The 12645-nt window shown below is 43.9% G+C and overlaps 1 protein-coding gene across 1 annotated transcript; it reads right to left on the reverse strand.

Moving 5' to 3' along the window:
* Window positions 1–281: 281 nt before the first annotated feature.
* Window positions 282–12351, reverse strand: pom121 (POM121 transmembrane nucleoporin). Its single transcript, XM_067608718.1, has 13 exons — window positions 11766–12351; window positions 9796–10002; window positions 9163–9312; window positions 7911–7991; window positions 7593–7764; window positions 7415–7503; window positions 7242–7321; window positions 6337–6458; window positions 6137–6236; window positions 5707–5991; window positions 3699–5180; window positions 3105–3200; window positions 282–1910 (listed from the first exon to the last, which is right to left on the reverse strand). Exons 1-13 carry the CDS (start codon window positions 12335–12337, stop codon window positions 1810–1812), a joined length of 3537 nt encoding a protein of 1178 aa, XP_067464819.1. The 5' UTR covers window positions 12338–12351; the 3' UTR covers window positions 282–1809.
* Window positions 12352–12645: the final 294 nt, after the last annotated feature.

Below are 12645 nucleotides of genomic sequence, written 5' to 3' on the forward strand. Positions count from 1 at the left end.
AAATAACAAGATAAAGATGATTAGAGTTGGCTGATTTGTTGTAATACCACGCTCAGTAGCCAGACATACCAACAAGTGGCCAGTGTCCCCCCCCCCCCCCCCCCAGCCCCCGCTCCCGCCCCCCGCTGTACCCCGAGCTGCAAAACGAGTATTTTTGTAAAAGTAAAGGCCGTCAGAAATGACAACCGTGCGACCAACCAGTCAGTGGGTCTGTTCTAAGTAACTCCGTACTGCACAATAACTGTTCACGGTTAGAAAAGTAGAAGAATGGGATAACAATCTTGAAGTGTTCATGTGTTCTTGTTGGAACATCCACATCCAAATTCAGTTTTTATTAATTCAAAGTTAACTAATCGAAGAAAAAAGAAAACTGCATCAGACGCTGCTCACTTTTCACAAGAAGTGATTCTTACTGAGAACAGAGAAAACTTTTGATAAAATACCTTTGACTGATGACATCAATAGATTTACCGCCATGTTTGCTTGACAAAACTCTACAATTCATTGTGCAATTACGATTACAAAAATCCCTGCATCATAGTGAGATTTTCTGTAATTACCAAGCAGATAAGGACTTCCTATTTTTACTAAATCTGATGTTACATTAATGTGCTGTTATCTACTCTAACAGTGATGCTTCAGAGGTGGGAAAATGGAAAATGTGTTGCTGTGTAGATGTTTAAAACTCACTATTTATTAAGATACATCTGCATTAACAGTAGTTGAAAGAGAAAATCTTATGAACAAAAGCCTGACTTATCATCAATCCTATTAGATTTGATATTACTCAGTGAATTAACAAGGATTCAGTGCCTGGGAGTAAAGAGAGGTAGTCTGGCACAAACAAACACATCTCAGGATTTAAAGATGAAATAAAAAGGTCACAGATTCTTTTCACAGGCATGAAGTTGAGGAATTGGCTTTGGTTTGTCAGAACAAGTCAAGAGTAATCATCCTAATCATATACTGACCTGCTAATTACATCAGTGTTGGCAATCACTATTTAAAAAAAAAAGAACAAAAACAAAAAAAAAGGCCGTCCATACGAGGACTTTGGGAATGCTTGCAATCACAGAGTATGAAACAAGAACACAAGGGTCTGCACTAACTACAGTAACAATCAGAGACATTTACTAAGTTGCCCTTTAAGTGCAGAAACACATCATTCATTTACAGGGTCAGAGAGCCAATTAAAAAAATAATTTAAAATGCAAACGTCTCATAACTTTACATTTACACTGCAGCGTTGTGTACCTTGAGCATGTGTCCTCATCTGAATCAACACATTTCACACACATTTCGCTCTATTCAGATTCATTAAGAGAATGTACTCAAATCTTCGGTAACATACAAACCAACAAGCACTTCATGTAAAAAAATAAATGTTTGAGCCGAGGCTCCATGTCTTTGCCTGACTCAACTTTCTCTTTAAGACGAGCCAATGGGAGTGTCCATGTACTGTAAAGGAAAAGAGAACTTTGGATATGCTTTTTGTTCAGAATCAAACTATTCAATCGTCTTTTCTCTCTTCAAGTATAGTACATTGTTATGGATCCTATCTCCTCATCGCTACATTCCCTCGCTGGGTCATGTAGTCATCCAGGCAGCATGAACTAAGCAAGCTGGTGCGCTCTTTCCAACTCCTCTGCAAACACAATGTTTCGGGCCAGCACAATCCAATGGAGGAGGGAAGGAAGCAGAGGGCATGGTGGCAGCCTGGTTTGGGGATGTTGGGCTTAGAACAGAGCAATGTTACCCAGATTAGCCATTGCAGCAACAGCTGAAGTCCTCCGAAAGGTTTGTAGCAGGTTACTTCTTCCTGTTGTGTTGCCTCCGCGCCTGCAGCCTCTGCCGTGCTCCAGATGGCTTCGATCCAGCCCCGATAGAGAAGGAGGGAGTCGCCGGAGACCCTGATAATGAAACACACAGGACATGTTAAGACGTGTCGCTTCTAGGGAATGAAATTAACGTTTCTTTCTGATCTCTCTACCTGTAACATTTTAATAGAAATATCTATTTCTGGTTGACTCAAATCACAATTTTCCAAGATGATTTGCCTGAAACAGCCTTTGCATTATATTTAGTTAAGGACCAGATACACTAAAAAGGAGAGCAGACATAAACTATGTGCTGCACCTCTTTGCAGAGCATCTCCACTGCACGGCATCTGACTGACTGTCAGCCAAAATGGAAATCACACCAGAGCAAAGAACAATAAAGCAGTGCCAGACTCTTGTGACACTTGGGAGTGATTTAACTGACTTCCCTTGCATTCAATATCAGAGCTGAGAGTGTCAGAGCTCAGAGAAACATAGTGAGTATTGCACTACTCTGTTCTCCTTTCTATAGATTGCTCTTATTATTCTCATTGAAGTTAGGGGATTTTAAGACAGGACTAGGTTTGTAACATCGGTAGACTGTTATGCTTTGTTGCTCTCTGTGCTATGACACAAAAGAAGAAGAAAAACGTGATGCTTCGACTCAAATTAAAGGCTCCTCGACTGATGATTCAAACTGTCGATGTTTAGGGATCAAGAATGAGGGAGTGATGCGAGGATCAGGGCCCAAATCCTCAGTTATAAATGCACAGCATGCAACAGCAACCCCAAAACACTCTTTACACTGTTTAACCAATTTAGTCCACTTAAATCATGACAAACTGTGAATACATGCGTGTGGTCCTGCTTGGTGTTTGGACTGACAGCGGCCAACCTGTGATGTGTCCTCCCCTGTATCAAGATGTCTTGTACTGAACACATGTGGCAACTAGAGAGAAAGCGTCGACTCTGTCTCAGTCTATTCAGCTCTCTGTACTTTTGCAGCTTCTAACTGAGTTTTGGATTTATGTTTCACTGCTACATTCCTGTCAGTACTTGCAGATATCAGCCTTTATAACGGTTTACTGATCACCTTCAGACGCATCAGTGTTGCTAAGAGACATGAAAACAAGCACACCTCAAACACTTCATCAAAACCTTGTAACCATGTTGTGCTGTGGAAAAACACTTGGCATGTCAGCACAGCTTGAATAGTCACCGGAGCTCATAGCTCAGATCAACGTATTGCATCGTCACCCCGTCGTAAAAACAGCATGAATGACCTACCGAAAGGAACAGCATTGAAGCCTTGGACCGGAGTTCCAGGACTTCCGAAGGGAATTGGACCAGCAGCACTCTGGCCGAAGGATGGTGTAGATGTCCCTGCAGGGAAAGTAACACATAATTTGAACCTAGCAAGCCGTGCTGAGTGAATAATCACCAAACCATTTCAGAAGTCATCTGTGGAAGCATGCTGAATTCAGCAAACTGTGATTGAGCAAAAGAAATAACTCTGTCCATAGTGTGATTCACTTCAAAAGATCTGCGGATGACAGGTTTCCATCAATTTTTCTATGAAGAGAGGGTTTTTTGATAAATTCGGAGCTACATCTTCCTTATTATCATTCAGATTAGTTGTCATTCTCATACAGGCAGCAGACTGCAACCAAATTATTGAATCACGAGAAAGATTATTTATTAATCATAGCTTGCGTTTGCGGATATGATAGCAAAAGATGTTCCAAATGCATGTGATTGGTCAGTTTCTGTGTGAACAAGGAACCCTTTGCTGGCTCAGAGGATTTGACCATCAAATGTGTGTTTTTAACTCTAACTTTAACTATAAACAAGCAAAACAAAACAGATGTCTTCCTTCCTTACCAAAAGCTGGTTTGTCAGTAGCAGCAGCCCCAAAGTTGAAGCCTCCCATCTGTGGTGCAGGATTATTGGAGACTGGTGTTCCAAACTGGGGACGTGGCATACCAGCACCAAAGTTAAATCCAGTGGATGCTGGCTGAGCAGGGCCGGGGGGAGCTTGCTGAGGAGCAGCACCGCCAAACGCAAAAGAGGCTGAAGAGGAGCTCTGAGTCTGGGTTGCTGCACCGAAGCTCGGAGGAGCTAAGGGAGCAGCTGAGGGAGCAGCCGAGGGAGCGGTGGTGCCACCAAAACCAAAACCAGTCGAGCCGGCTCCAAATGCTGGTTTAGCTGGGGTCCCAAAGCTGGAAGCTGTGGTGGAAGCAGGTGCCCCGAAATTGAAAGGGGCCGGGGCAGGGTTAGAGGCCGGCGTGGATGTTACTCCACCGCCTCCAAACGTGAACGGTTTTGGCGGTGCTGCCGTGGAGCTGAAGGTCGACTGCGTTGCTGGCGCTTCAAACGACGGCTTTCCAAAATTGAACGTGGACTGGGTGGTGGGGGGAGCAGTGGTGGAGGCTGTGTTGGCCATAGCAAAAACTCCAAATGAAGCAGTGGTTGTGCTCTGGCTGGGTGGCGCCTGGCCGAAGGGGAAAACCTTCTGGTTGGCGGCTTGAGCGTCCGGCTGTGTAGCACCAAAGGTGAAGGTGCCGTTGCTGGAGGTGGTGGTAGGAGCGGTGAGGGGAGCTGCAGCTGCAGCGGTGGTGGTAGCAGCTCCAAACTGAAACGTGCCCGCTGCAGCAGAGGCTTGCGCTGGGGCTGAGCTCGTACTTGTTGTTGATGGCGTAGGCCAGTTTCCGAAAAGGGATTTTACTGCCAACTCGGCTGCGGGCTGCTTGGTGGTGGTGGAGCTGGTGGAGGCTGTTCCAGTGGGGGTGTTGGTCAAGCCAGTGAAAACTGATGGTGCAACTGTGGTGCTGCTTGTTGACGCAGCAAACATTGAGGATGTACTAGTTGAGGAAACTGTAGATGATGGGTTGGTGGTTGTGAGGGATGGAGGCTGCACAAAGCCGCCACCTGCTGCGGCTGCGGCACTTCCAAAGATGGGCTTGAAGTTTTGGACAGCAGGTTTGCTCTCTAGGGGTGGTACAGCTGAGGAGGATGCGGTGGTGACAGAGAAGATGGGCTTGAACCCTGAAGCCAGCAGAGGGTTGGTGTTACTGAGTGACTCTGAGCTGCTGGCTGGAGCAGTAGTAGCAGTGACCGGGTTAGACGCTGAAAAAGCAGTGGGGGTGCTGGTCTGGCTGGTCAGACTAAACAGGCCTGCTGCAGACACGGTGCTACTGGGAGGCTTGGAGACTTGGCCCAGCACCTGAGTAAAGGCAGAGGGCTGCTCCACACTAGAAGAGGAGGCCTGAGACTGGGAGGCAGGAGGGAGCTGTGGGGCATCCACTGTAGTCGACGTCTTCAGGTTTAAGCCACTGGGTTGCACCAGTGTGGTTACTGCAGACACTACAAGCCGATTATGGAGAGAAAAACAAGTCAGAATCTAATAAGCATACAGAAACCTAGAAACTGTGTCCAAACTTTTGACTGGTACTGTATGATAAATTGGAATGATATAAGATATATAAATTTACTTTAGTCTATAAACTTTGGGTCAGTGTATTAAAAAGATAAATAATAACAGAACAAAGAAAAAGATTAAAAGACAAATTAAAAATTGTGACTTTTGTTATTTTGTTTTTATTCTTCTGTTTGACATTTAACCTCCTTATGTTTGATATTAAAAAAAACATCTCTATAGTTTTAAAATGTATCTTTAGTTATCTCAGTCCAAAAATCCAGGTTGAAAATGTGATTTCAAAAACACAATTTTCAGTTTGTAAATTTTGTGTGCATAATCATCAACTCATTTGTGTTGTCTTCCCATTACTGGAGGAACAGTTTGAGCTGTTCTTGGTACAAGAGGACTTATGTCACCATCAATTCATCTGTTCTCCATCAAGTATGCGTGTTTGACCCCTTCACTTCCCACCTGTAGTTGTGCTGGGAGCAGATGTGGAGCTAGCAGGAGTGCTGCTGCTCTTCATCTTCAGAGCCTCCAGCAGCGGGTTAGAGGCTGCAGATGCTGTGCTGACACTGCTGCCTGGGCTTGGATCCAGGTTGATGACTGGGATGGCAGAGCTGGAAGCTGTCGGCAGAGGAGCTGCCAGAAGGCTACTCAGGGTGGTGGTGGTGGTGGGGGGGGCAGAGGTGGTTGACAAGGCAGGCTGGGTGGAAGTTGAGGCTGGGGGAGAGACTGATTTCTCCGGCTCTGGAGCTAAAAAAAAAAAAATATCGAGTCAACAGCCACTAAAGATTAAACATGTCTAACAGTCCTGAGAACAAAGGATTGCAGTACAGCATGAAATAAACAGTGAAGCAGAGTTAAATTGGTTTTTTTTCCTGTTGCTGCTTTTACTTACCGGGTGTCTCCAGGACCTTCTGGATCTTGCTGATGGCAGCCCTTTTCTCTTCATCTAGGTCTTTTGCAGTGATGGTGTAGCCCAGCTCTGGAGGCGGAGGCTGCAAATCAACAAGCACCGTGAGCAACATGGAGAAACCTCGGCCACTATAACACATAATTAAAAAATAAGGGTTTCAAGCAGCAAGCAGCACTCCTCACCAGAGAGATGTGGTTGTCCGGGTGGCTGGACACCAGCTGGATCTTCCGTTTTCTCTTCCCACCACTACCAGTAGATTCTTTTGAGGTAGTGACTGGGATCTTGGGGACTGGAGTCAGTTTGGCTGCAAAAACACCATATGATGGACGATAATGAATAAATCAAACAAAAAGACAAATCAGTGTCTAAACAACCAAATGCAAACAAGTCAGATCCTGTCTTCAATGAAAAAAAGTCATGTTTAAGTTGTCGGAGGTTTTTGGTGTTATGTGACAGCGGCAGCAGGTAAACTAAGTACACTACCGCCCGAAAACCATCTGCAGCTTGACACAGATACTGCAGATTATCACGTTTAGAGAGGAAGAGTCGTGCAATCATGAGAAGACACATGCACATCCATAAATTCTTTGCAGGTGCTGGGTAACAATAATAAATTAGCCGCTCCCTGTTTTTCGTTTATTTCACATGAACATGACAATGTTTCAACAACAAATCCTTCTCTGGTAAAAAGAAAGAACTTTTTATCTATATGTAGCATTTGTGGTTAAATGTTGTCATGTATAATAAAAGAACTAGGAACAAGATAGAAATGTGAGGGTTTTTTTATCCTATAAATAGAAGAGTACTACACAACCTAGCCTCATGTTTGGAAATTTAGGACAACATGTATCGTCGGTGTGGGAGGGAAATCACACGACACTGTCCAATTATAGTAGCATCTAATTGCAACTGGGAAAAGTAGCCTTATGCAACTTTAATTATCGACTGAAATGTTCCTTCACCATTATCCAGACTTGTATAATCTGCTGCACAGAGCAGCACTCCTACGCCTGAGGAAGTCCTTTGTTTACTAGACTGTCTAAATGTCTCTCCCCTGAGCAGGCCACTGGTGATAAAGGAGACTTACAAGTAACAGGTGCCTTGTCGGAGGCTATCTGGTCTGATCTCACTGAGGATGCAGAGCTAGGAGACAGTCCGTCGTCCTCTCTGGTAATGAAATCACAAGATACAAATTGTAATATTAGATCAGATGTGGATGACCGGACTCGGCGTGAAGGCAGGGAACCAGCAGAGACATACCTGGGTCTTTTCGAGGCTCCCTCTGGTGTCTGAGAGCGAGAAGATACAGGGCTGGACAGAGGAGAGCTGGGCGCTGACGGTTTCTTCCACTGTGAATGTAAACATGCAGATAAAGCTTAACATCTTCACTTTATCTCTGCAGTGCCATGTGTGCTGTGATGCAGCAGATAAGAATTACCTGGCTGAGGCCTAGTGAAGAGCTGTAGGAGCTGTGAATAGGGTTTCTCCTGGTGCCTGGGGTTCCTCTTGGGGCATGGACTCCACTGCCAGAGCTGATGGACGAGGTACGAGACCTCTTCATGATGGACTCTTCCGCCACAGACGTCATCCCTCTTTTCAGGCTTCCTGGCCTGGAGGAAGGAAAGGAAAAGCATTTCCACTTTAATAACCACTGTTCTTCACCCAGCGCTATGGGCTTCACAGCATCAAATACACAGTCAGTAAAACATAAAGACAAGATCTGACAGTGAGGTGTCACTTAAGAAGTTAAACTCACTTGGGGACCAGTTGTGACGGTGTTCCATTGGGCAAAAGAGGCTCAAAAGCAGAGTGTGCGCTTCCACCGCTGTCGTTACGCCTAGTAAAATGAAAATGTATTACAAACATGCACAACACCTAAATTGACTGAATGTGTGAATCAAGTCCTGAGTAGTATTTGTCTTTTTTAAGGCAGAATGTCTCAATTTGTTAAAAACAGCAAGACTGCAAACATATCAAATACAATAAACACCAAACAACGAGTTTATCATCTAAGCATTTATATGATTCATTTCTAATGCTCTGTGTGGTGTCGTGTCACTGCTGTTAGCTAAAAATGGCATTTGAGCTTCAGTACTGTGCTCATGCTAGACATTACACATTTCCACTTGGTATTAACATACGATCTGTGTGAGGTAACATTATCTCAGGTCAAGGGAATTGATGCGTGAGATTACATTGTGCAAGGCGAGGATCTTGAGACAGACACAGACATCCTTAGGCTACTTCTCAGCAGCGCTGCTAATTAGGCTAACATTACTTATACTCTGAGAATGTAATGAGTGCCTGTTGAGGAGCCTGCTAGCATTAGTTGGCTACCCCCCATCAGTCATACGACCCTCATCTTGGATGTCCTTGTGGAGTGTCCTGCAGTTATATGTTGTTTGGGCTCTAGTTAGTTTTCCTTTGCAGAGGAAGGTCTTCACGTTAGCTTTTGGATGAGAAGCTTTAGATAGCAGCAAGAAGCAGAGAGAGGCAACCTTTCAACATGTTGGGTGGATTTTTTTTCCCCTCAAGAACGTGGCCGCACCGTACACGTTACATTTACACTCAGCTGAGATCAGATCAAACCAGACCACCCACCAGATGTGGTCGGGCTGATTCCACAGCATTACTATGTGTTCTGTTGACATGTGTTTTTCCTTATCCAGATAACATATCTGGATGCAGCTCACATGTTAACAGCAGTTGGAAACAGACAGGCTGTCTAAGTGCTGTCAAAACCTTCCTGTATCAACACGTCCACACTGACGTCCTCTCCGCTTTAATAAGAATAAAGTAACGGAGCAATCTGACCTGTATGCTCCTGATAGTGGATAGAACGGAAAAAGATACGGTACACATCTGCCAATACTTTGTTTATATCTTCTGCTATTCTGTGAAGCCGTCGGAGGAAAATAAGCTTGACAAAGTTCAAGGTCAGACACAGCGACTAAAGTAAATCTGCTGAAGCGAATAGAAAGTGTTCAGACACTGTTTCAACCTGGTACCTTCTTTTGCTTTTCTGTTCAGTCGTTAAGCTTCTGTCCTCATCCTGCACTTCTCTCTTGCGGCTTTCCTTCAACACCTTGAGGACACTTTCTCTGGAGCAAGGGTCAGCGGGGGCCTTGGGGAGCCCTGCACAACTCAGATGGTCCAAACTAACAAAACAAAAACAGAGACAATACAGCTCTGGTCAGCGTTAACTTTCAAACAGCAAGACCACAGTAGAGCTCAACCCACATATCAGGCTTTGGTGAAGCATTGGATGAAGTGTGAACAAATACTTAACATCAGATATGTGACGGGACTACTGTATGGATATGGACACAACTCTGAGTGAAGCGTAGATGAAGAATATTTCCCCTTTAGGTCTGTGACACTTTTTATGCAAAGCTCTCTGTGATCCTTTTTCAGGAAGTGTTAAAATTATAATACATGGAGGTAATCCATCTCAGTGATCATCAAGTTACTGTTATCACTCACTCAAGCTGATTTTCATACAATAGTAAAATGAATAGAAATAAATGGCACAGATGATAAGCAGTAATGCAACATATGCCGTATGTGGTTTATTTCTAGATAATAGACTAAATGATGGAAACGCTGGTATGATGGCAGACAAAGTGTTTGCAGGTAAAGACCTTGGGGAGTTGTGGTCAGGCCTGGCGATCTTCACAGTGACTGGACTGAGGGCAGCCGGGGAGTTTCGAGGGCTGAGGATGCTTTTCTTCCTGAAGCCGTCCCATTTGACAGGAGGCAGGACTCCCACCGAGGAGACGCCCGGCTGCTGCAGGGGGTAGTGACGCTGGGGGGTGATCGTGAACCTCCCCGCTGTCCCCACTGGCTCCCTGTGAGGAAAAACAATATGATGAAAGGATAGATAAATGCTACCTGCATCTAGTAGATGAGATATGTTTGTGATCAAAAGGATGTTTCCTGTCTGCCATGAATGATGTTTGCCTCAGTTGAAACCAGGGTTTTAAATCCAGTATTTCCGCACACTGTGCTGCTTAGCTCTGCTCTATAGGTTGGAGTACTGGCCGCACAATCTGTATCTTGGATTTAACATTTCACCATTCTGGGCAGACAACTGACATATGTGAGATCATGAACATATATTTGAGGATAAAACTCGCTGCTTTTAATTTAATTAGGGCGGACTATGTGACCACATCATGTCCTAACATACAGATTACTGAAGTCAACGATGAGGACACATCAAACAGTACATGAAGCTGACAGTCGTGCATGTTTGTATGACTCGGTGCCTCAATAATCATTCTCTACCTGCCTGTGATCGCTAGAACTGTACTGTTGTCTGTCCACTGTGGGAAGAAACCTTAAAGACTATGGAAGAGAGATTGGGCTTTCCTAATCCGAGGGCACCCAAACTTATCCTGAGGCTTCGGAAAAGCCCTAAAGCTCCCACTTTCATTGAATGGATTAAATTGTTAAGTAAATCAATGTCCTATGAAATGATGTTAACCAGCAGATTAAAGATGTATGATGGTAATAAAATAACGGAGGATTTCTTTGTTTTTCTTGTAGGTTCTTTTTTGTTTTCTATTCAAGTATATTCTGTCTTTGTTGTTTTTTTGTTTGTATGTTTTTTTTAACAGTGTTGTGTTAAGAATAGTTTGTGAAGAATTGCATGTATTTAAGTTGTTATATGCTTAAAATATAAATAAAGGAAATTAAAACTCTCTTCCAACTCTTAAGTCTTTAAGAACAACTAGAAGCCAAGTTTCCACTCATTGTAGTAGCTCTAGAAATGTCCCTGCATACAAATCACCAGTACCTCCTGTGAGCAGTTGAACGGTGGGAGCTAAACGTATGATACACAGCAGTGTTACTTCTTGAATAGTGATAATCATCTTGCTACTGCGGTGAAATCTTTGAACCTGCAGATATATTTCAAAAATTAATCAAGATACATTTATTAAAGTTCCTCTCTACTCAAACATGTGTTTTTCTTGTTCCTGCTACAGTCGGATGTTTGAACTTCACTGTGCAGAATGATGAGTGTGCAGAGTTTGACAATAGAAGTCTGTTTTCACATCCATCTGCTGAAAGTGGAAAGTTTCTCTGAGCTCATTGAAAATCCAGTTTTGAGGTGTGAGCCTTCAAGCATAATTTGTGGCATCACAACTAGTTTGGAAGCTAATCCTGCTCCAATACTCAATTTACACATGTGTGATGTGGAAAAATGAAGCCTCCAGTGCACAAACACTGAGAAAGGACTTTACAGTAAAGTAGGAGACGTTTCCTGTGAAGCTGTTAAACTTTTGAAATGACATATTTGTATATTCACTGTTTCTGATTTTTTTTATTAATGAAGGGAGAAGGAATAGATGTAATTTTAAAGGTTTTAACAATATAATAGAACTTTTTGTGAACAAATACACCAGACATTATTAGTAAAGTAAGTGTTATATATACACACACATCTTAAAACATGTCTGGAGGGGATTTCCACATATAGTTACGCTTGTTTCGTGCCAATAAAAATCCCTTCCTTCACTAAATGATGCTCAACCTTTCCTCCTGACGCCGCGGACTGAGCCAGCTTACGGTGCTGGTATAATTGTGTATTACTTTATTATAAACGTACCCAGCAAATGACAGCCTCCTGTTTGGGGTATAGACAGCATGGTTGGGTCTGGACAGTTTTTCCCGCAGCTGCTCCCGGGGGTTTCTCGCCGCTCTCGGCCTCCCAAAGTCAGCGGTTGGGCTTTCAGGTTTCCCGATGTAACTCCCCATGAGGAAATCCCGAGGGCTGAAAAGAAACGAGTCAGTAGCCAAAGCTTCCCTCCGATAAATCCCAGTATCAGCAGGTCTTGGTCTGAAGTGTCCCTCAGACTCCCGAAGCCCGGCTTTGTTGCTGCTACTCTTCGCTCTACCCCGTGCGGTCACCGACACGTCGGTCACCCACCAATCCCACAACCAGGGCCGGAGCGCGGCTGGAACGTTCAGGCCAGCCCGCGGATTTAGGCCTAACCTGGCGGGAAGCGGTTCTCCGCTGTTATAGTAACACACAATACAACAAAGTGCAAGAATTAAGGTCGCGTAGAGAAAAGTGGGACTATAATAGAGAGCAAGACTAACTACGCCTAGGACAGAAAGAAGCGCTAAATGTTTCTCCCTAGGTGACATGGCGGCAGCGCGCCGCCGGAGGACTCTCATATCCCATCATGCTGTTCTTCTGATATTTCTACTTCTTCGGCTTTGCATTTTAAGAGCCGACATGTGACATTTGGCGCATCTTCGCCACCTGCTGGGCTGGAGTATGTGCATGAACGTATAGTAAGACTTTATATTATCTATATTATCTTATTATAGATCTTACAATACACCCATGAGTGTCTTTCACACTGAAGGTAAAATGAAGTGTTTCCAACAAACGTCATAAAAATATTAAGTAGCTAAGTACATTTACCAAAGCACTGTACTTAAGTACAATTTTGTGGTATTTGTACTCCAGTACTTCCATG

Source organism: Thunnus thynnus, chromosome 13, assembly GCF_963924715.1.
Source record: "Thunnus thynnus chromosome 13, fThuThy2.1, whole genome shotgun sequence".
NCBI classification, from domain to species: Eukaryota; Metazoa; Chordata; class Actinopteri; order Scombriformes; family Scombridae; genus Thunnus; species Thunnus thynnus.